General features: G+C 37.9%; 3 protein-coding genes across 3 annotated transcripts; all 3 read left to right on the top strand.

Annotated features, from left to right (window-relative positions):
- The first annotated feature begins 1,022 nt into the window (after window positions 1–1,022).
- LOC135587309 (2-isopropylmalate synthase A-like) lies at window positions 1,023–13,680 on the top strand. The gene is made up of 12 exons (XM_065078562.1): window positions 1,023–1,797; window positions 1,875–2,088; window positions 2,176–2,256; window positions 3,575–3,664; window positions 3,758–3,844; window positions 5,993–6,093; window positions 8,071–8,104; window positions 8,190–8,264; window positions 9,383–9,466; window positions 9,537–9,671; window positions 12,855–13,000; window positions 13,138–13,680. The coding sequence occupies exons 1-12, from the start codon at window positions 1,091–1,093 to the stop codon at window positions 13,271–13,273; spliced, it is 1,890 nt and encodes a 629-aa protein (XP_064934634.1). The 5' UTR covers window positions 1,023–1,090; the 3' UTR covers window positions 13,274–13,680.
- Window positions 13,681–13,807: 127 nt separating this feature from the next.
- Window positions 13,808–14,600, top strand: LOC135587310 (uncharacterized). The gene is made up of 2 exons (XM_065078563.1): window positions 13,808–14,379; window positions 14,464–14,600. Exons 1-2 carry the CDS (start codon window positions 14,040–14,042, stop codon window positions 14,493–14,495), a joined length of 372 nt encoding a protein of 123 aa, XP_064934635.1. The 5' UTR covers window positions 13,808–14,039; the 3' UTR covers window positions 14,496–14,600.
- Window positions 14,601–15,646: 1,046 nt separating this feature from the next.
- On the top strand, window positions 15,647–23,767 carry LOC135587307 (protein MAIN-LIKE 2-like). Its single transcript, XM_065078559.1, has 2 exons — window positions 15,647–17,947; window positions 23,093–23,767. Exons 1-2 carry the CDS (start codon window positions 15,917–15,919, stop codon window positions 23,096–23,098), a joined length of 2,037 nt encoding a protein of 678 aa, XP_064934631.1. The 5' UTR covers window positions 15,647–15,916; the 3' UTR covers window positions 23,099–23,767.
- Window positions 23,768–24,473: the final 706 nt, after the last annotated feature.

Raw genomic sequence — 24,473 nt, 5'->3', positions numbered from 1 at the left:
CGTGGAGAAGTATCTGTTAAAGTGTATCTGAATTTTGTGAGACATGCATCAAAAGACAGGTCACAACCAAATAGTTTGATGGTTAATTCGATTAACTTGCCTTGGGTTGATCGTCGATCTTTTAATACTTCATCGACAACTGTAAAATCATCCTTCGAAAGGAAACAAAGATAGAAATAGAGTTTGTAGCTCATCTTTCCTAGGAATCCTTTAGAGTGCACCGGTTGCAGTGTTCTTTGGTCCTCTTTTGCATAAGATGATGTACTGTTACTGATTGTATTGGGTGGTCTTCCCAACACTAATACATCATATCAAAATATCAATGTTATGATGAGGTAATATAGTGATGAGATTTGATGCATGCACAAAATGTCAAGAACATCATTAAAATATCATGATGATGACACCTCAAAGACTGGTGAAACTAATATATACAATCGTTTCTAATTATAGTTGGTAATTGCAAATTATTCCTAAGTGATTATCAAAAGTGAAAATAGAGATGTTACATCATCAAACAACCAAAATTAATTTTAGATCCTCTTAACTGGACTAATAACTATTTAAAAAACTTTCTGATAATAACAACTAGAAAATTTCTAAAGTGAGATGTCTGTGAATGATTTTTCATAATTCGAAAGTCATATTAAGCACCTAATAAATTTTATTTTTTTTTTATGTTCATTACATTCAATATTATGAATCTCAATATGTTAAAGAATTTCAGTTGATATTAATAATAAAATATGTAAGTTTCTATATTAAGTTTTAGTAATAAAGAATTTCGCTGAACCATCCATTCCATCCCTTGCTCGCATCTCAACCATCCGTCGGATTCGGTCAATATCAAATATTTTATTCGAATGAGATGGACGGTTAAGATGGTCCGGGGAAATGAGATGGACGGTTTCTTTGGGAGTTATCGGTACTGCACATGCGTCGAATTTGCTTTCATCGAATTACGTCCCGTCGCTTTCCAAACGTACGTGCCAAAAGTAACGCGATAAACCCATTGAACCCTATCCTGATTGCTCGGTTCAGCCCCCCGTTCCACCTATTTTGTCCCGACGCTCGACGCCCGCCGCCGCTCATGGCGTTCTCCCTCGTCTTCTCAAACCCTAGTAAGTCCTTCTCCTTCCCCAGCTGCGTCCATCGCCACCACGTTAACATTCCCCGCTCCGCTGTTCTCACTAACACATGGCTCTCCCCTCCCTCCTCGCGTTTCTTTTCGATTCCCAGCCCCTCGCCCCTTCCTAAACCATGGAGCCGCTCCGGAGGTGCACTGAAATGCTCCCTCCCCTCGCGGCCCGAGTACATCCCCAATCACATCCCCGACCCGAACTATGTCCGCATCTTCGATACCACCCTCCGTGACGGCGAGCAATCCCCCGGCGCCACCATGACCAGCAACGAGAAGCTCGTCGTCGCCCGTCACCTCTCCCGCCTCGGTGTCGACATCATCGAGGCCGGTTTCCCGGCTTCTAGCCCGGATGACCTCGACGCCGTCCGCTCAATAGCTATCGAGGTCGGGAACCAACCCGTGGGCGAGGATGGCCATGTGCCGGTGATTTGTGGGCTCGCGAGGTGCAATAAGAAGGACATTGATGCGGCATGGGAGGCGGTTCGCCATGCGAAGAAGCCGAGAGTGCACACGTTTATAGCCACGAGCGAGATCCATTTGCAGCATAAGCTGAGGAAGACGAGGGAGGAGGTGGTGAACATTGCGCGTGAGATGGTGGCTTATGCCAGGAGTCTTGGATGTCAGGACATCGAGTTCAGCCCTGAGGATGCTGGAAGGTCTTGTGCTCTCTTAGTACTCGAATTTGTCTATTTAAGAAGTTTACATTCTGATTGTAGTGGTTATGATCTTTCAGGTCTGATAGAGAATTTCTATATCATGTTCTGGAGGAAGTAATTAAAGCTGGGGCAACGACGCTGAACATCCCAGACACTGTTGGGTATACTCTTCCATCCGAATTCGGAAAGTTAATTGCCGACATAAAGGCAAACACCCCTGGCATTGAAAATGCCATCATATCAACTCACTGCCAGAATGATCTTGGACTAGCAACTGCAAACACATTAGCAGTATGTATCTTGCTTCCTAGCATACTGTTGTCATGTATAATTTTTACCAACGTCTTTGCACTCACTTATTGGGCAATCTAATCTCAGGGCGCTTATGCAGGGGCAAGACAACTAGAGGTCACTGTCAATGGAATTGGCGAAAGAGCTGGAAATGCTTCTTTGGAGGAGGTATTTAATTTCATTACTCAAGGGCCATTAGTTTATGTTCTAAAAATAGTACTGTAAGCTGATGATGCTTTTAGACCACAGATATGTTGTATAATGAAAATATTGAAGACATTTTCTGTTTGGCTTTGTCACAAATTCTTATTATTTCTTTGGATCTATCATTTGCCAAAAAATATTATTTTGATAGGATTAGTGTCTTTTGTTAAACACCTTTTTCTGAATGAAGGAGGACATCTCTATGACTTTGAACCTCAATAACCATTGGAAGAATGTTATATTTGATTTGTCTACTCAAACTTTATTGATTCTGTCAGAAATGAAGCTATGCTATTGCTCAACTGAATATTTGATTTTTTTTCTTGTTTACCAAAAGATACAAAAGAAAATTTAGGTATTCCCTGTCTGTTTTGAAGATGAATCATTTTTGAAGTGCCAACAATATAAGACTGACAGTCTTATGCATAGTTGGTGAAGACAGACACTGGTTGTTTTCTTTGTTACAAAGATGAAGCATTTAGACAATACATGGAGCAGCGACTTTAAGCATATGGGATGCATATATACACACTATAGATGCATATACAAAATATGTGAACCTAATTAAGATAAATTATTGTGAAGCGGTTCAAAAAACTAAAACGAACTATATATCTGGAGTTGAATAGATTACTAATCCAAAGCAACTATCTTAGAATAAGCAACTAGCTTATTAACTCCAAAACATATTTCATTTCATTGGAGAGAATTCAATCATGTTTTGAACGCATGCCATTTTCCATGAGATCTTCAAAATGAATTATAATTTGGAGCCAATTGTTCTTCCAGAACTCATTTATCTTTAGTACAGTGAATGAAAGAATTTGCATTGTTAATTTAATACTTCATTTTTAAACAGATAATCAGTTTTATGGTCACATGGAACATAATATGGTGATGCTAATATTTTCATGGCAAGTGTCTTTATGCTAAAAGTTGATCGAATTAAATTGGTTCCTTTGAAATTCCAATGTAGCTCATCTTTGCTTGTTCACAGTTCTTGCTCTATCGTGGTGCACTAGAAATTAGGTCCGCTTTACATTCTGACTCCATTCTGCAAAAGTCCATTTCATGGTTCAATTTTGCCACTGTGCCAGGATATTTTAAACTGGCAAATGTAAATTATGATGATTATGGAAGATGTACAACTTAATTAAGATGATTTTTTTTGTCAGGAAGCAAATTCTCTGCAGTTCTAAAGTTACAATTACTAATTTGCTTTCTTTTACGTCTTTTTACCTCTTATAAATCTTTCATCATCCTTTATTTTGCAACATTGTAGGTTGTTGTAGCCATGAAGTGCCGTCAGGAACTCTTGGGAGGGTTATATACTGGAATTAATACAAAACATATTTTTATGGCAAGCAAGATGGTAATTGTAGCTGTTTTGTTTCTGAAGTTTTTATATTTTCTAGAGAATGAGTTACTTGTGCAGTTTTCTCAACATTTAGTTTTGATGTTGCAGGTGGCAGAGCATACCGGACTGCATGTACAGCCACATAAAGCTATTGTTGGTGCTAATGCTTTTGCTCATGAAAGTGGCATCCACCAGGTTCACGATAATTGATGGTCATTAAGATATAGATGTTACTTCTGTTTTAAATTATTGTGTTGCTTAATGCTCTATATAATGGCTTAGTTCTACTGTGACTGCATCAACATTTAGGTCTAGTGTCATACTTTATCTGTTTGATGTATCTAAATCTTTTTTGTCCTAATCATGTGTATGCAATGTCATAAAGCAGATGAAAGAACATCCAGGCCTTCTTCCATCTGGATCTAAATTGATCAAGAAAATAATATAACAATGAAATGTGAAAAATGCAAATAACAGGAAAGTATCTGAAATTTATAAATAAAATAGTGGCTGCTGAAAATTCTTTTAACTTATATTCTTAGAGTACCTTTTGAAATCGCAAATGTAATTAAGGTGTTAAACATTAAAATTATATAAGAGACAGAGATAAATTCATAAAAAGATTATAAATTGTTTATGTAATAGATAACTTTTAGATATATGTCATACAAAAGGATAAAATCAATGCACATGTAGATTTGAACATATTGATAGACCCCACTGTAGTCTTGATGTTTCTCTAATTATTAAATGTGTGAAGTATTAGATAATATAAACACAACTAGAGAAAAAAATTATTTGAAGATAGTGGTCACGATTAATCGAGGAGAGCTCTTTGACTTATAGTGTCTCCTGTCCAAACCTTTAAAATTGTTGGGAGATAATTTCATTTGGCCTCAAGGGAGCCCTCCATCAAATTTTGCAGAAACAAAGATCCTAGTGGACCACAAAATCTCAAGCTTTTGATTGATGATTAAGATGATTTACTTTAAGATGAGACTGAGATGGTGGTATTGCTAGGAAGCAATATTTTAGTGATTGAAAAGGATTATGATATAGTCATTCTCAATTGTCAGATAATCATGTTGATCATATTGCGACTCAACATTAGCCATCTTAGAGCTAGCCAAAGGGTCATGGCTGGTCAAGCAAGGGGCCTGACTGCACTTGTAAAGCATATACATTTTATTTAGAAGTGATAAGTTCTAGAGGTAAAACAAAAAAAGGGTGGTAGACATTTTTAGGGTGTCATTACCCATCTTCTTGGTGTTAGACATTAAAACACTGAATAGGCTTCATATTTAATTTATAAATCAAATTATTTGTTAGTCAAACATATTCAAAGAAAATGAAGAAGAAAATAAGCCTAGATTGCAAGGCAGCTTGCGTTGTCTTTTTACCAGGAGAAGGGGATAAAAAGTGAACAACTGAATGAGTAATAAATGGGATAATTTTTATTGTTTATTCCAAGGATTATGTCTCTTACCAATACTGATGACGGTTGGACCATCATGGTACACAATATGGTACAATGTACTTAGTATCTAGATAAGATGATATCTATTGGTCCCACGCGAATCACTACAGAGAGAGAGAGAGAGAGAGAGAGAGAGAGCTACAGATAAGGGAGGATGCAATGTGGAACTAGCAACACGGACGAGGGGTGGCAATATAGGAAGAAGATGGAAAAGAAGAAAGTGGAGGAGGTGATAGAGGAGAGAGGAAGAGCAAAAAAGGAGAAAAATGACTTAATTGTTGTTAGGCATTTAAAAACTAAAAAAAAGGACCCAACACCGGCATTGGTTGTAGGCTTACTTCTTGTAAGCCTAGTATGGTGAGCTCAATGAACAATAAACTTATTTTTGGATTGGACTAAACAAAGTTGCTCGATCTGCTGACCAGTCGATAGTCAAACCGATGAGTTCTGGTTTGTTTCAACCAGTACAACCACAACCACAACCAATGTGTCTGCCTAGGTGTTGAGTAACCGTGCAAACTATATTGAGGCTTAGGTTATTTGTGAACTTTCAAATCCTATCTAAGGTAGTTATTTGATTTGACCTCAAAGTTGTTTTTCAACGCACTGAATAATTTTTTTATATGGTTTTTTCAGTACATACTAATTCTTGTTTATGGTTTTTTCACCTTATGTTGAAGTGTTGGAACTTTGTCTTTCCGTTATGTTTTCAGAAGCTTGTCATTTATATTATAAGTGAAAGGTGCTCTTAGCAATAGAGAAGTTCTATGTGGTTATAACTCTTGGCAAATTGAATTATCATGGTTTGTGCTATTCTTTTTTTTTTTTCCTTTACACATAAAAAATTCTCACCTAGTGTTTTGCAGGATGGGATGCTTAAACACAAGGGTACATATGAGATCATATCTCCAGAAGATATTGGATTATCTCGTTCCAATGAGTCTGGCATTGTTCTTGGAAAGCTTAGGTATGGATTATGACTTTTGATTATTACTTCTTTTTTTCTTACAGGGTATCTCGATGGTAGCAAAAGATACATATAACTGATCCTAATTAGTTGGGACTTTATGACTTTGTTGTTCTTTTTTATACAGGATTTTACTAAATAGATACTTAGCACTTCTATTATAATGAGAACTACCCTAATCTTTGTATGTGAGATTACTATTCTTGCATCTAGATAATTATTATTTTTATTGTTTTGGATGATTGACTATCAACTTTTTAGTTTTAGAATGTCATTGCAAAGTTTTGTTGTTGTTAGTCATCTTGTCCTTAATTTCCCTACTGTAGAGAGCTGATGGAGAAAGATCGATATAGCTAACCCTAAATAATTTTCTTATCACTACTGCTACAGAGCAGATGGCGAAAGATCCATATAGCCGATCCTAAATAGTTGGGTTATTATGACTTTGTTGATGTTGTTGTTATTATTATTGCTGTGTTAGTCATTTTGTCCTTAATTTCTTAACTTTGTTTACAAAATACAAGCATGTCTTCTTTCACATAGGACATCTCGTTGACAATTTGGCCTAAAGTATGTTTGTTGATGGTTAATGTTCTAAGAAGTGGTTGTAGTATACATGCAGTCAAAATACCACAGGGCCCACATGCAGTATTCAGGTGCACATGTGGTAGATATTAAAATGTTAAGAAAACTTATTGTCATGGTATTTGTGATTACAGGATAAGTTACCAGATTCAAACAAAAGTTTATCTGTGAATATTATATTAACAGTGTACTGTGCTATAAAAATAAAGTCATCGTGTCTTTTGATAAAGTTTTCTGAGATCTTCCTCTGCCACCTTTTGATTTTCTAGTCCTAACCAACACATTATAATCTTGTCCAAGGTTCGTAATTTTGTACCGTATCGGCGTTTCTAGTTTTGCTCGATATGGTACGGTATGAACATAGAACAATTTATATGGGTTTCTAACTGTAGACATGCTAAATAATAGATAACAATTTCCCTTTTGAAAGTTTATATGCAAATTTTGTTGGCATTTTATTGTTTTTGGAAATAAATGTTGTTAAAAGATTCTGACATGACCTGGTTAATGAATTTCTTTACATAGTACTACAACTCCCTCTCTCTTACAAATGCCTAGACAAAATGATATTATCATATTTACTTAGAACTTCATCTTATATGTTTATTTTGATGAAATTTCATAGGCATCTGTCTTTTGGATGCTGAGAAAAAATTGCACCAAGACACATGTAGTGCATGTTCCTAGCAAGAGCAAGTTCTTTTCATATTATTTACTTTTTTCTCAAGTGTAATTTATTTTAGACATCCAAAAATGTCGTAGTAGTCTTGAGCCAAACTTAGATTTTATAGAAGTGAAACTATGCGCTTAAAACATTACTTTGAGTAGAAGATATTTCGTGATGGTAGTTTCTAGATAACAAACATGCCCTTGCTTCTTTGGAAGGGAGACCTACTGCACCATATCCTGCCAAATGCAGGATCCCCTTGTAAGGTTGTTTTAGTGCATGAACCCTTCATCATTCAGTTCATAATGAAGCAATCTTACCATAATTCCAAATATTTGTGCTTCTAGTATCTGTTTTATTTATCTTTGTATTCATTTGAAGTGAGTTTAGATGCATAATTATGAATTTCACAAGAAGGTGAAGATTGAATGGGCTATCTCTAGTGTTCAAACGAGGACTAATATTTTTGTGCCATATATCTAAGATATTTTGTGATACATTGCCATCTTCTAATAGGTTTGTGAAAAATATCATCTGTTGTAGTGCTCATATTTCTTTTGCTGTTTCTGCTATTGAGTGTTTATGATCTAACTGGATATTGAAAAATCTGCTTCGGTCTATATCTTTGTTCTATATCAATATTCTATTAACAGAATGTTTTTGGTGATGGTGTAAGAATTTTCTTTTCCTGATAGAATAATACCTTAAATATTCTCTCTTTACAGTGGACGTCATGCTTTGAGATCAAGACTATTGGAGGTACATCTGATTGTCTTTGTTTTTTATAATTTCTCCCATGGCAGTCTTAGATACATCATGATGAATTTGTAACTTGTGTTTTTAGTTTGGGTATGACATCAGTGGAAAGGAACTTGATGATGTTTTCAAACGCTTCAAAGAAGTTGCTGAGAAGAAAAAGGTGAGAAGTACAGACTGAATAATATTCTGGCAGTTGAAATTTATTTGTTTGGTTGTTTTCTGTTGTGCATAAATTATTTCATATTCGAAAAGAAACATAGCTTTTATATATTGCTGTACTTTCTTGTAATAGAAGATGAGTAGATGCTTATTGGTGAAGTAAACTTAGCATTCTTTTATCCATATCATTAAATCCACTTTTTTCCCCTAGTTTCTTCACCTTGTAAAATGTATTGTATCATATTGGTACTAATTGCATAGAAACTACCACAAAGCATTCACTGCTGTGGGTGCACATTATTGAGGTAAAATGAATTCACTTTTGAAACAGTACTTTACTACAGTGAAGTTTGTGGATCACAACCAGGGGCATGCATGCTACTAATTATGCATATTTGATTGTCTGTTTGGTTGTTTTCCAAGTTGATAAATTCAAGATCGTTGTAAAAGAAATAATTTGGATTTTGTTATATCATTTTTCGTTAATCTTATTTAAGGTTTCTTCTTTTTGACTTATTTGATTATAAGTTGTTATGATATTTCTAATTTAGTACTCAGTTCATGAATAAGTCAAAGAAGTTGTTTCTCTTTACAATTTCCCATAAAACCATTTCTTTCTTACATGACTTGCCTTTAGTGCAACTTACATGGGCTATCTGTGCTTGCGTTACTCAAAGGTCTAAGCAGCAATTTAATGTCTGTTTTGTAAGCCTGTCAAAATCATGGGTGATATCTCTGTATTGTGCTGTCCATTGCTCATACTAGCACTTGCAAGGTTGTATGCCTGGAGGTGCATGGAGCAAATTTGATGTGTGCTGTTCTGTTAATGCATTGGCATGATACAACAGCCACCTCCATGCATTGACATGATTTGAGGCACATGAATATCTATAGCTGGCTAGTAATTCATTTGTGGAGTACATACAATGGTAAATGCAATAGTGTGCGGTATGGCCTTTGCGAAGTAGCATTATGAGGTTATGGTCGATTAGGAACTTGTCTTCCATTATTTCAGAAGGAGAGACATAGCTAGTCCAAAGCACCATTGACTTGAAATTGTGCCTTAAATAATTTTCACAAGCATGCTTATTGCTAAGAGACTCCTGTTTATGATGACAGCGCATATCCGATGAAGACCTAGAAGCACTAATATCTGATGAAATATTTCAACCTCCTGTCATTTGGTCTCTCAGCGAGTTACAGGTGATCTTGTACTGACATTTTACACTTTTTAACTTGCCCAATGTAAATTACTAACTTTTACATTGGAAAGGCTACATGTGGAACACTTGGCCTATCTACTGCAACTGTAAAATTGGTATCTTCTGACGGAGAGGAGAAAATTGCATGCTCAATTGGTACTGGTCCTGTTGATGCAGCATATAAAGCCATTGACAGCATAGTCCAGGTGAGGATTGAGAATTCTGAACTCTTGAATTTTCTATCATTGAATATTTTTCTATTATAAACAGGAGTCTATGATAGTCATAGACTCCTGTTTATGATGACAGCATAATCTCCCTTTATATCCTTTGCTACCTACTCCGCTATTATCTTCTCTCTGACTGCTTTGATTGTTGATATCATCAAATTCCAATCTGTTATTGTCTAAATTCTTGGCCTTATAGCCAAAATTTGGTCGTTATCAACTATAACCTATCAAATTAATCATAGTTGACCAATTTTGAACAAGTTTAGGCGATGTGTTAGTTGCAAAAATGTAAAAGATGGAGATGTTGAAATGGGAGAACGACAAAAAAGAAACGTATGAGGCTATGACTATGGCTGTGAATATGGATGTTGATATCTTTGTGTATTCTATATGTTACAGTTGTTAAGTTTGTGGTTTGCCATTTTTGCAACTTTCATGTCCCACCACTGATAAAACATGGAAAATAATATTAAAGAAGAAAAGGAATATACTTTTACCTTTAAAGAAAATAGATGTCATAATAGACAAGGGAGACAATATAGCAAAAAACAACTACTCTCAAATACATGAGGGGTATCTTTGGGTAAAATTTTTTATTAGTTGTCTTTGAATTGCCTCATTTCATCTACACAAAATTACAGAAGATTCGGACCTACAATTGGTTGCTTAACTTTCTTTAAAGATAAGTTCTTAACACAGTAATAGTTACCATGGATTAAATATCATCATATTTAGTCCATGGTAAGCTTGCCTCATATCTGTCGGTTTAAAATCTCGTTGCGATTAAACCTGTTTTGGAAGATGTTAACTTGAAAGCATACGGAAGAGTGTAGTGGATGTATAGCAAGTAAAGCAGTTTACAGTTAAGGTAAATAGCAAAACAGAAATGCAAATCGAATTATAACGGTTCAGTTGTCGTGACCTATATCCACTCTACTGATTCCCCTTCCGTCGAGGCCACCGGCATCCACTAACGATCTTCCTTCAATGGGCGAAGATCAACTACCCTTACAACTTGATTCTTCTTTTGATAGGTTTAGGAGAGAACTTTTACAACCCCCACAACCTCCTCTCTTAAACTTCACTAACACTTAGAGTTTGAGAGGAGTTCACACAAGATTACAGCAGCGTTTTTTTTTTTGCGAATTCACGGCTCGAAGCCTTCTGCCGATACGTTGACCGTTCGTCCGGCCCAACGTCCAATCTTCTGACATGTTTGTTCCGGTCCAACGTCCGATTCCTCCTGCTTTAATCAATTTGTCTTTTTTGACCGACGTTAGCCCTGCGTTACTCAAAACACTCATTAGATCACAAACACTATCAATTGATTTCATCATCAAAATTCGAGATTCAACAAAACCATCCATTATTAAACAGTTTTATAGGATATCAAGAAGAAGAATAGGCGATTTTGCTTGGCTTGATCCATTTTATCCTGTACCACACAGTATGCTTTCCAAATTATGATATCGAGTTATAGCTGACCAGTAAACACAAGCTTATCAGGCACTAAGCATATGCTTACTCGATTTTGTCCCTCATTTTTCTTCCACCTGAAAGATTTAGCTCTTTCCTTTCTTTCACTCAATCTCTCTCAAACTTCTCAATCTCCCACAATTTCTCTTTCGAACCTCTAAATCTTGAACTTCATTGTATTTCTTTAAAGATAAATCTGAAGCTTAAATTCAGAATTAGTTGTTAGTTATTGAAGATTTAAGCTTTGTTCTATGTTCTTTCTTAGGAACATGATTTAATTGTTTTCATAAAAGCTTGAGTTCTAAATCAAGTCATTTCCTTCTTTTACTTCTGGGTTGAAATGGACCCAGAATAATGCAAAGTTGGAAGATCTACCTTATTCTTTGTTGGATCAACTCAGGTATGGTCGAGATTTGTTTGGATATGATCGAGACTTGCATAGATCTAGGCTAGATTCAAATGTATCTGATCAAAAGATCCATACTTATATGCCCCAGATTTGTGTAGATTTAGGAAATATTTGCATAGATCAAAACCAGATCCACATAGATATAGGTTTCATTCTTGCGTATCCACCCTAGGTCCATGAGGATCCAACCAAAGATCATTCTTTTCAAATTTCAGTTTTTTAAAGTTCTAAGATTCTGCTATCATACTTCTTATATTTTTATTTTAAGTTATTTTTTGTCGATTCTGAATCCATTTATTTAATTTGACAGATCGTAGTTGTATCTAGTCAATTTAGTACCATTGCTTTGCACACACTGTGTGGCAGTCCTTTCTTTCAATAGCTAGGGTTGTGGTCCAAGCATCCCTAGTACCCGGAGTTAATCCTACTGGTCTAGCAGGAGTCCAATTCCCTCCAAGATCGTGTGAACCCCCAAAAAGGGGGGTCAGTGTCAACGAAATACCCCGTAACTAGTATGATTCTTTCCTGAAATTTGTGGATTGGCTGGATCGAAAGTACAGCTCAGGGTTCCTCCCTGATGTCCTTCGCCATTCCAACAGTGATCGAGTATGTGCAGGGAAAAAAGTTGCTGGATATGTACAGAGAGAGAGAAAAGAGGAGGCTGGTAGGTAGCTGATAAGCAGGGAGTGGTTTAGATAATGTTTTCCATGTGATCTGTTTCTGCTGACAAATAACAAGGATATGAAGACAAAATAAGACTCAACCTGTCCATATGTACATTGAAATTATCATCTTGGAACTCGGGCATTGTTGGATAGATTGATTGAGAAAGCTTCGTAGAGCTATTTATTCAATGTTATTTTGTCATTGCAATATATTTTGCATAATTCCCAAGTCTTTGGCCTTAGTATGTTTTGAAATGGAAGCTAAAAGACTGATGTTGCAAGAATTAATTTTGATGATTATTTCAATTGTTTTAAATTTGAACAAGTGGTCACTACAAAGGGGGATGTTGAACAGTCAAATACACAAGGGCGAACTTCATGGGTTCAAGGGTGCATATCATAAATCAAGGGCCAATAATTTGATCCCATAATTTTTAAATCCAGCTCCCAAACTGCCGAATTATTGAGTACCAGCAGTGTCAGACACAATATCATAACGGTGATTACTTTTATGGATGGTGGACTTGCGGATTTCTCCATTAGAGTCTACCACACTGCCTTGTTTGTTATGTATCTATATAACACCATAATGGTGTTTTACATCTGCAGGTACATGCAGTTCTAAAGGAGTATGCTATGAATGCCGTAACTGAAGGCATTGATGCAATTGCAACCACCAGAGTAGTCATAAGTGGGGATGATAGCTATACATCGATGCATGCGTTAACCGGAGAAACTATGCGCCGGACTTTCAGGTTTTGTTTGTTTTAATTATTTTTTCCAAGTTTTCATTTTCATCTCTAGGTGCACTATGAAGGCATGCTATTGATTTCTTTCTTACGATCAATGATCCTCTTCATGTTGAATGAGCACCCCTTATCATTTTCCTCAGTGGAAGTGGAGCTTCGATGGATGTTGTTGTTTCGAGTGTTCGGGCCTACATAAGTGCACTAAACAAGATGCTCGGTTTTGTGTCTGCCATGAGAGCTTCGAAGGAAAACACTGAAAAGCAGAACATCTCCCACTGAGTTATATATGTTGCCTTCCAGAGACCAGAATGCGTGTTCCTTGATGTACATATCTGGCTGGGTATGTTTAATCTTCCATGATCCGAAGCAAGACCTCTAGTAACTACTAGGGCTTTGCAATTGTTGGTCAAAGGCCTTGCTAGTTGTTTTGCATATTTATCTAAATATGGACTCTTGTCCACCAAATTCATTTCCATTAGGACCTTAAGGTGGTGGTGCACCTATCCTTTTGCTACCTCGAATTCCCATTGATAGTTACATGTGTGGCTACTTTGGTGATTCCCGTCCTGTCCTCTTTTCTCATGTAAACTTGGGATGAAACTATAGACCTTAAGACGATGCCTTTAGAGAGTACAACTGTGTTATTTCATAAAGATGGCAGCTACATAAGCTCCATTTGATTTGCATGTTTTGCAGGGATGTCGGTAGTTCGTTTGCTGCAGCCTGTGATACTAATGCTTGTAACAGTGTAGGTTCGTGTTATCGGCACGGTGGACACCCCTATATGAATGAAATTTAGTTTGTAGTTATCTAAGCTTTGCAGAAGATCATCACAACTCCATGAACGACATTCTCGTGATTGCTTCAAACACCGGACTTCATCTTCCATTGCATGTGTAACTGACATGATCATGCTTCCGGTGCATTTGTTTGCCTTCGCAACGAGAATTCTGAAGGCAATTGAACAGCTTCATTCCTCTCACTGTCTATAAGATCGTCAACCATCATCAACAAGACAACGACTAACAACGGCAGAAGTGCGACCATGGCGAAGCTGTCTACGGTTTGCTTGCTGTTGGCATTCGTGGTCACTGGGCATTTGATGTCAGGTAGCCTCGCCAAGCCCAAAGACCACAAAGCTCCCAAGAAAGGTCCCAAGTGCAAGGGTTGGCACGATCTGGTTTCGCAGTGCTCCCGCTACGTAGCGGTCGGCAAACCGGTGGATATTCCCACAAAACACTGCTGCAAGGTGGTCAAGAAAGCCGACTTTTCATGTGCCTGCAAGAAAATTACTGCTTCTCGCCACAAGAGGATCAACGTGAAGAAGCTTGTGCTCGTGGCCAGCTACTGCGGGAAACGGCTTCGCCATGGTACTCACTGTGGAAGTAAGTCGATCATTTTCTACTGACCTACGACAGTGTGAGCGGGTGCCATGTGAATTCTCATTTCATCCCTTTCCTCCTCCTCAGGTTTTACGATTCCGCCGACTTCTGCAGCTTAGAGGAGTCTCGGGGGAACGAAGGACTTAAGAATAAACGTTATCAGGTCATTCGTAAAGATGTCATCCTGAAGGGGTTGTCGAACACTGTTATGGACTATGGTGGAGCCATTAATTCAATAACATATCATGACTTATACACGTTATAGTTTGGTGTCCTTCTGGTTGCACGTTAAATTATAAGATATAAACCTGCTTTCCATCATACTTGTATGTATTCATAGGGAATACATCGTCGGCTAATTATTTGATACATTACTATCATATTATTTGTATTGATAGGGGATTACATCTAGTATAAAATATCACTTTTAACATAGAGAAAAAGGAGGGAACTTCTTTGGATTGCTCACATCCGTATTTATATACCTCGGGTTACTAACATAGGTGTCAGAAGGATCAAGTTAGAAAATCACTTTCAATCTCGATTTTATACATGTTGCACATAATGAGCTTGATGTTTTCATCTTGAAGGAATCTCGATTGATTAATATGTCAATGATATTTTTTCCTAACAAGTATAAAGATCCCTATTAAGTCTTGGATCACTAGTATATTTAAAATATGCTAAATAATTTAAAATTATATACAGCAAGTATATAAAAATATTAAAACTAATTTAAACATTATATATATATATATATATATATATCAACCAACACTATAAACATAAAATTGATGGTAATTACATTAAACCTAGTTTTAATCACATCTATCATAGTTTCATGATTGACCTCTTAAACAAATAATAAAAAAATTTTAAATTTAGATATTTAAGTAATCTTTCTCGTATTACAAAACATAATTCATTTTATATAATCGGATTGGTTTATTCCCCTTTTTCAACACATCATATCCCATAATTGAATCGGACCAGTTAACGATCATCTTTCCGATAGGTTTGATTTTGTTTTTATTATTGGCTTTTTCTTCTTACTTTTTAGAGATTATCCAAATTCTGCTTTAAAAAGGAGGAGAATAACGAATGCAAATTCCAAATGGTGACGATCGTCGTCATTATAATGGGCCTGTGACTGGGCCGAGGCCGGAGAGGCTTTGCTGCGGCCCTCTTCGACGATCCCACTGACGACGGATTGCAGTAAATGATCTCAAAAGAATCATTGACGCCTTATCGTCCTTATAAAGTAGATTTGTTGTGGAGATCTCGAAAGGCGCAAAGCACAGTGAGGTGCAAAGATTATGTATCTCCTTATCACGACAACCGTGACAGCGAAGATCGAAACGCCTCCGCACGGCAAGTGGCGATCTCCGCAACCCTCCCAACGACCAAAGTTGGTCACCAGCAGAACTCTTCGGCTCCACTAAAACCCACCCCCTCATCTCCCTAAAACCCTCTCCACCCCCCACTTCGCAATCCCTTTAGATCTCTTCTTCTTCCCTTCAGATCCGCTTGTTGTCGTTCGATGGATGAACCGCAGGAGGAAGAGATCTTCTTGGTGGTAGAAAGAGAGGCGGAGATGGTCTCCTCGTCCGATCCCCTGATTCCGATCAAGAGAGTCGCTTGGTTTCTTGATGCCAATCCCGTCCCCGTCGAAGAGCTCCCCCGGTATCCCTTCGCTCCGATGATGCATGTAAATGCCTCCCCCGTTCATCTCCGGGAGTCCAAGGTGCTGTTCAGAGGATGGGGCAGCCCTTTGCGCAAGTGGGGGGAGTGGGTCGATAAGCTTCGGCCCATCTATGGGGATCTTTGGAACAAGTCCGGCATCTTGGATGCCATTGGCGTGTCTACTTACAAGATAAAGAAAGACTACGCGTCCGTTTTGGGGCTGGCTGGGGTTTGGTGCGGAGAGACCAACACGTTTCTCTTCCCTTGGGGGGAGGCCACTGTTACATTAGAAGACACGATGGTTCTAGGTGGATTTCCGGTGCTCGGTGAGCCTGTCAGGGGTTCTTTGACCGGGGAGCTTGTGGAGATCGAACAGAAGATGGTGAAGGAGCATCGGACGTTTAACCGAAGCACCAGCAAGAAAGCAGATCAAAGTGCGTGGATGAAACATTACATGGAGCGTGAGGGCGATGAATTGGAGCACATTGCATTCTTGGCTTTGTGGTTGTCGCGGTTCGTTTTTCCTGGCCCCCCTGTTAAGACCGTGAAGCAGCACTTGCTTCCTATTGCTGTTCGTTTGGGACGAGGAATGAGGATTGCCCTTGCATCTGCAGTCCTGGCTAGCTTGTACCGTGACATGTCGGCCATCAAGGATTACCTTGTTGCTGATGATAGTAAAAAAACTGAACCTTTGGTTGTATGGGCACCTTTCAATTTGCTACAGCTTTGGGTGTGGGAGCATTTCTTGACTTTGAGGCCAGAGAAGCAAAATTTGATTGCTAATGGTGAGCCAAGAGCGGCACGGTGGCATGATGTGGGTAGAAAATTGGACCTCTCCTTTGTTGGTTCGGCTTTGGAGTCATCTGAATTTCAGTGGCACCCGTATATGGCTAGGTTGGAGAATTGGAGCAGGCCTTCTTTCTATAAGGATATTGGTGTGTGGATTTGTGGTGATGCATCCAAGGATGAAGAGTTGCGATCATTTGCACAGTGCTTGAGGGCTGCTGAGCTTGTAGGAGTAGACTGTATTGAACAGTATTTGCCTCACCGCGTGGCAATGCAGTTTGGATTTGATCAGGACTTGCCCTGCCATGTTCCTCGTTCGAATGCAATGTGGGAAGCTGCATGGGAGACTTATGATATTACTTCGAAAAATATTGCATTTTACGTCCCGGCACCACCTTTTAAATCTGATATCACACAGCAGTACTCGATTTGGTGGAAACAATGCATGCCTTATTATAGTAAGTTAGTGGAAAATGATACACAAACACAAGGTTCCTTGGAAAATATCAAGTGGCAGAGCAAGGTAGTGGCAGAAAAAAACATGAAGAGAATCCAAACTTTGACAAGCATAAAGAAGAGAAAATTGCAAGAGTTCTATGATGCCATGATTTCTGATCATCTTCTTTCTGGAAACAATTCTGTTTCTGGTGATGATGACAGTGTAGAATCACAGAACTTTCAACTGAGCGCTGCTGAGACAGAAAAGCAGCATATTTGTTCCATGAAGCAAAAGGAACATATGGGCCTGAAACCTTCTAACAATTGTGTAGGGAAAGAAACACACGATCCGGTGGCTTCTCAATCTATCAAATCAGAAATATGTGAAGCTACTATAAGTACTTCATTGGAGAATGAGTACAAGGTAATGATGGAAGATTTTGATCAAAGAAATGGTTGGGGATCTGCTTATGACTATGTAGTCCTTAGGCAACCTGGAATGAATATTACTTCACAAGAGGCAAAACTGAAATTGGAACAAGCATTGGAGAAACGCATTATGATGAAAGCAGAGGAATCAGAACTTGAAATGCAGATTAAAGTTCTAAAGGAAGAAATTACTGCGATTGAGGCCAGAGTAATGGACTTAGAATCTGTTGCTGAGGTGCAATCATAACCAAATGCATGCTCTACTAAATTTTGTTCACATTGTATCATGTTTGTATATACCAATCTTACCGGTGCAATATTTTAAACTTAATATTGGTTAGTTCTGCTAGCACTACTTGACTTGCAGCCCATTTCATCACTGAGCATATCCAAATACGTAAAGCTTGAAAGTTTGCTTGCATTGAGAATTTTTTTTATTCTAATGTGTGCATATAAGGCAATCCTGCATCCACCTTAAGGTGATCTATTTATCATAACAAGCTGTAACATACATGAGAAAATTTAATAGTCTAAATGTACATATATGTATAGAAGAATCTTGCCGACATGTGATGATGTGCACTAGAAATGTTCTGTCTTGGGTTAGTAGCCCACACACTATTGCTGATGAACACCCACCGAATTGCTGTGATTTGTGACTTAGGACACAGACATGGTTTGCCTACTCTTATATGTGTGTTTCTTCATAATAAAAATTTAAAGAACCATAGAAAGAGAAGAATCATATGATTACTGGATGGCAATTTTTTATCTTTGCAAAAGAAAATCTTAAAAGTGGAACTGTTAGTTATCAGATTGTAAGGAACCCTAGTTAGCATCAGTATGCTGACCATATCTTATGCTTCATTGCTTTTAAAATAATTCTTTATGTTTTGATTAGGTCATAGTAATCAAGTGGACTTCTTTCTTCTATTTGCAAAAGTGAACAAATACATGAGTTAGAGTAGACATTACTTCTCAAGTCTTCTTGAAATACACAATTTTATTTTAAATAAGCGATGATGAACAGAACTAAGCATGCAGAGGAAACTATACTTTAATGTGAAAAGAATTGGGAATTTCAATAATTTTCTTTAACATACATCAGAAAATGTGGGTCTTCTGTGGTAAACTTTATGACTCTTCAGACATACACATCAGAGGGTGTGGAGACTATCATGTATAAGAGTGATCTTGAACTATGAAATATTACTTTCCATAGCGAAGTCTTGGCTCTTGAAATTATCTGCAAAAATTCAACCGTTGTAGCTTTCTGAAGTTCTGGGCTTAAGAGATATTGAATGCCAAAGATAGTAAGATGTCTGAGATGAAATTTGCCAAGTGTTTTTAATTTAAGAACTATACTTGGAAAGACTCCTATTTATAGTCTGGGCGTTGGTGGCCAATAAATATTTCTAAAATCAGGAATATTTCAGAGAATAATCTTTTTCATTCCCTGATCTCTTTCTTCTCTCTTTTTTTGCTTTCCTCTTTAATTTCCCTTTGAAGATATATATTTTTAAGAAAAAGTGTCCAGTGAAGGTGTCTATCCTATGAATTTAATATCAAAACAAGTTAAAGAATATCTACTTCATGATTGAAGATATCATGGGCCAAAGGTATGGCCGACGAGGAGATGACTTTGCATATGAAGATTTTGCCTTTGACTAGTCTTCTGAACCCCATAACCTGCAAGGCTAGGCTTATTAGCCCCATAATGCATCTTGAGTAGCCCAAGGATAGCAATATGGTTCCCTTCCATCCTAGTTGCCACATTATGATAGGCAACTGGCACACTGATCTCTCTTTCTCTTTCCTCTCTCTGTTCTCTGATCTTTTTTGTTGGATATCTTTTTCACTCAAAGTATAATATGCTCGATACGAGATGGCTATCCTATATTTTAGTAATTGCTACAGGAATTTAGTGACAGATTTATGCATCTTTTGAACTGATTTCAGTAGTGTATTATAACATGTTGGTCGATAAGCTTTGAACACATTTTGAGACTGACATGCCTTGACATTGAGTGCAGTAGCATGGTTTATTATATCAACTAGTAAATTACCTTAGTTTATACACCCCCTTAAAGTACAACTTTTTTCTTAATTTAAAAGAAAATGTCATTCACAGTTTGTGAATTGGTTTGTTTTAGATATTCTTCAATCAAATCACTTCTGAGTCTCATTCATTCTGATTCTTGAGCATGACAATTCATGTCTGCATCACACAAGCATTTTTTTTTGCAATTTAATCTTTAAGGTCAAATCGTAGCAGATTTATATTCCACATAATATAATATTGAAAATATCTCTAGACAGTAAAAGTAACAGGTTCAATTTATTATTAAAGCTTTTGTAATTTGATTCTTATATTAACAAAAATAAGGAGAATGAACCCCATCGTGTCAACTCTTAGTATTGAGCAAGCATTTGGCTAATTGCATGATTCAAGTTTGTGACTAAATCTGTGGGAGTCACAGGCAGCCTGTTTAAAATTTGTTATTTACGGACTCCTAGATAAGAGTTCTATTATGAGTGAGAAAACCATAACAGCCATTTATACATTATGTGCCAACTGATGTGACAGCATGTAGGCAGTTCTATTATTCCTTTTTCTTTGTATGTCTAATTTTAAGATGATTGTTTCTTACAGTGTCCTCAGTGGTTCGGTTTGGTTTTACATCATTTTTTTCAATAGCATAAACCAAATGGCATTATGGTTTGTCTTGTATTATCATTTACATAAATTTCAACTAGAACTTTGTATTTTATTGGATGATTTGGTGACTAAATGATGTATGCAGTTAACCTAGATCATACAATATAAACTAACCTCAATGCTTTTTAAGCATTGAAAAATCTGGATAGAATATACTGGAGGATGAAGAAACAAATGAAAACTTTTGTCAGGCACGAGTCTGTATGGTACATGCACTCTTTGACATACATTTCAGACAGCTTTTGTCAGGCTCAATTGATGATCATCGATGTGTTGCATTTTCAAACACTAAGAAATGAGTGATTGTCCAAGATCCATATAATAGCAGTAGGTGGAATGACAAGCATGCAAATATCTGGTCCAGTCTGCAATATAAATGAAATTTAGGAAATGGAGGAGAGATGAAAATAGGGAGCATGGGTTCAATTTGGCGTACTGATAACCAGTGTTTTCGTGTAGGAGATTAATCAACTAACCTTGTTGATAGTGAAGGATATGTCGGATTATGTAAAAGCCAAGTAAAAGCACCAAGGATACATTGATATCTGACCACATTAGCCAGAGGCCAACCTACAAAACAAGAGAGTAGCAATGTGATGGTCGATGGGTTTACCTTTTTTATACCTGTTTCTTGGAGTAAACAAGAAAGTGAGCTTTCCAACAAGAAAATAGAGCTCAGGGGAGAAAGAGAGAATGCTTTATGTTGATGTTCTTTCTTATTTCCCATGATTCTATGGACATGGATTATAATTATATCAGTGAAAATTGATAATCACTTGATAAATAGATCACTGATAGAGATGCAAAAACCAAGCGGTAATTAACTGAAATAGAGTTTCATGGTTCTTGCTTTATGACTGTATTATGCTTCTTAAGATTTAACTAATGAAATGAAAGTTGGTGATCTATAAATCTTTCATCCTGTACAATTATTACAGATAGGAGAAGCTTGCTTCCAATTCTGATTGTTTGATATCTCAACCTTTAAAAACTAGCAAACCTAAGACATGGGTAGTAATATTTGCAATATAGGGCTAATTGTCTTTGTATAATCCAAGTTCTCATGTTGTTTGTATGGTGCTGTATACTGATCAATGGTACAGTCTCTGTTTTGCTTAATGTTAATAAAATTAATATATGCCTGGTTAGGACTATGCTTCAATTTTCAATAAAGCACCTTATTGCTTGTAAATTGCTGTCGTTAACTGTGTTTCTGTTTACTGTTGACTATGTAGGTCCTGATTCATGTTATGTTGATAAAGCCTTCTATTTTCTTATTCATTATAAGAATGATAGGCTTTTCATAGCTGTTGGATGTTTAGAAACAGCTAAAATGAACCAACTAACATGTTGAACAGTTAGATGGCTTTCCGATGATGAGTGGTATGGAGTGTACTTGTTAGCAACTGCTTTGGTGTTTGAATATTTATTACACTATGGGATATGCATAGTCATATGACATAGCTGGTTGATATATCAATTATTAGAGACTTGCAACTTAAGACCACATGGGTATTATTAGTCTTACTGTTTGAATCGCCATGTTTCATTCACAATTAATATAATAAATGGATATGCATCTGATAACATATTTTAGTGTCCTCTTTTATCCCGAGTTACATAGGTTCTGATCAGTGTCGTAGCATATGGGACTTAGGAGAATGTTCAACTGATCAATAAAACCTTTGTTTCTTGATAGCTCAATTTATGAGAAGTGGCTGACTAAATGCTGGATGTTTGGGAACAACCAAAAACCAAGAACACTAGAAAGGAGGTTTTCAAGGGTGTATTTGGTGCCATAATCAGCAAGTAGTTTATTATATATCATTGAGGCAGAGTATAAGGAGACTAGCAGAAATTTTGACATATCCATGAGGTTTTAGATATCCCCACCTGAATGATATGAATATTGGTTACTGATTTAAGAAAGGCAGGTGATATTTTTGGTTGAAAATTGACAGTATTTCTTAAAATTGTAGTTTCAATTCATTAATGATAAAACCAAAAGAGTTATAATCTGATGGTCATAAAACTGAGATGATTCACTGCCTGATTTTGTTATTTTTGATCAAGAAATTTTTACTTAGCAGATTCATCTTGCAGTTGAATGCTTCCTGGAGTTGGGAGGATTGTAACGGGAGATAGCAAAGGGTCTCTAAAGTCTTCTAGAAATAATTGTAGATTGATCTTCTCTGAAATAGTATATTACAGTGAGGATAAAGCATCATCCAAATAAGTTTATGCATCATCTTTGTGCTCAATTCTGAATTGCTTTTGAGGTCATTCAAGCTTGCTTTTCTATAGATGATTTGAAGTGTTCATTAATGGTTCAACTCTTCTTTCCAGTGTTTCACTGACATCTCTTATATTAAGCTGCTCCTTCTCAAAGGTACTGTTGGAATTGTTAGCATCAGATTATTCTAAGCTGACAAGTAGCTCTTTTTTATGATAATGCATCAGATCATTGATTCTTCCATTCATGTAAATATGTGGCAGCATAGATGAGTTATAATATTCTGTGCTAATATCCTTTACAGCCAATGTTAATCTAGTCTCATATATTAATTTCTTTCTTGATATTCTTCATAACCTTTGTTGTTTTCTTAAGCTTTGTTGTTTCCTTGGTGCCATCAATCGTGACGGCTTGATTCTGTTCCGAAGGCGTAAGCATGTTTTGATGGCTGACGTGATGATAGTGTGAGATGATCGGAGCTAGGAAAGGTCAGGCTAAGACGATCCCGAGGTGCTGGTTGGACTCCCGAGGTGAGTTCTGAGTCGAGCTGAGGTGGTCCTGGCCTCTTTGGGATTCTGGAGATGGAGATGAGTCGAGATGTGCCTTAGCTTCGTCGGGGATCCTGCACAAGCGGTCAGCATCAAGGGAGAGTTTCGGACCCGACTCCTCCAATAGTAAAGTTAGTACGAGTGAGAGTGTGAATAGTAGAAGTTTTGAGTTCGGTCTTCTCTTCGGGTCTCAGGATCAACTTTTATACTTGGGCAATCGGTGGAAGGTAATCAATGGCTGACAGGGATGGGCTCGTACACTGTGATGTGTCGTCAGCGAAGGAGGATTACAGAGGTGTCGCTTGACAGCGTTGACGGTCGACTGTGCCGGTCGGTCGAGGAAGGGGCAGAAGATTGCTACCCTGCCTTTTGCCTCTGTGAAAGAGGATAAAGATGTTTCTCTGCCCACGTCAGCGTTCAAGCGGTAGTGAGTTGGCAGGCCAAGCGGCAAGTCGACGCTGATACTAGCATGTTCTCTATCAAGCTTCATACCCTTTGATATTTGTTTTCAGTTGATCTAGGCTGCTGCAGGTTATCTGCAATGCTTCTTGTTGCCCATTTTCACTTCTGCCTTGGAAGAAAAGGTTTGGTTATGGTTACGTCGAAGTTGTTTAAATGTCAATGCCGTAATTCACCGTAATTTTGACTGGGCTAGGAAAAATCTGAACTCGAGTCCGGTTAGACCGGTCAAGATTGAACACGTGCGGGTTCGGACGCGTTCAGTCCCAAACCGAGTCTGTCGTTTCACTTGACAATGTAGTGTCGTTCCCATTCCCCCTACTACGCTGCTCCAACTACCCTCGATCTCGGAACCCAAATGGCGTCGGCTTCGTTGCTCAAGGGGCGCATCTACCTCTTCGGCCTGCTTCCCTCCCCGTTCACCAAACAACGACGGCCGCCCTCCTGCTACTCCACCGCGGCCATTTCCTCTTCTTCTCCTGACCCCTTCGCTGTGAACTTCCTCATCGACCACTGCAACCTCCCCCTGTCCGTCGCTGTCGCTGCCGCTCGTTCCGTGCTCATCACCGAGCCTTCCACCGAGTTGCACCTGACCGTCCTCCCTCTCTTCTGATCCTACGGCCTCTCCTCTCAAATTGGCCGCGTCGTCGCCTATTACCCCGCTATTCTACTCTCCCGGCCAAATCGCACCCTCGTTCCCAAGCTCCGCTTCCTCTCCTCCTTCCTCCCGCCCACTCACCTCCCGGATCTCGTCGCCAGCAGCCCTAGCCTCCTCTTCCGCAACCTTACGCGCCAGATCGAG

The sequence above is a fragment of the Musa acuminata genome, chromosome BXJ1-8 (genome assembly GCF_036884655.1).
Source record: "Musa acuminata AAA Group cultivar baxijiao chromosome BXJ1-8, Cavendish_Baxijiao_AAA, whole genome shotgun sequence".
NCBI classification, from domain to species: Eukaryota; Viridiplantae; Streptophyta; class Magnoliopsida; order Zingiberales; family Musaceae; genus Musa; species Musa acuminata.
The sequence above is the reverse complement of the archived record's forward strand: the minus strand, read 5'-3'. Positions and strand labels throughout refer to the sequence as shown.

Coding starts and splice junctions, on each gene's coding strand:
- LOC135587309 (XM_065078562.1), top strand. CDS start 1,091: ATGGCGTTCTCCCTCGTCTTCTCAAACCCTAGTAAGTCCTTCTCCTTC. Junction 1,798..1,874: donor AGCCCTGAGGATGCTGGAAG/GTCTTGTGCTCT, acceptor ATGATCTTTCAG/GTCTGATAGAGAATTTCTAT. Junction 2,257..3,574: donor GAAATGCTTCTTTGGAGGAG/GTATTTAATTTC, acceptor GCAACATTGTAG/GTTGTTGTAGCCATGAAGTG.
- LOC135587310 (XM_065078563.1), top strand. CDS start 14,040: ATGGCGAAGCTGTCTACGGTTTGCTTGCTGTTGGCATTCGTGGTCACT. Junction 14,380..14,463: donor CCATGGTACTCACTGTGGAA/GTAAGTCGATCA, acceptor CCTCCTCCTCAG/GTTTTACGATTCCGCCGACT.
- LOC135587307 (XM_065078559.1), top strand. CDS start 15,917: ATGGATGAACCGCAGGAGGAAGAGATCTTCTTGGTGGTAGAAAGAGAG.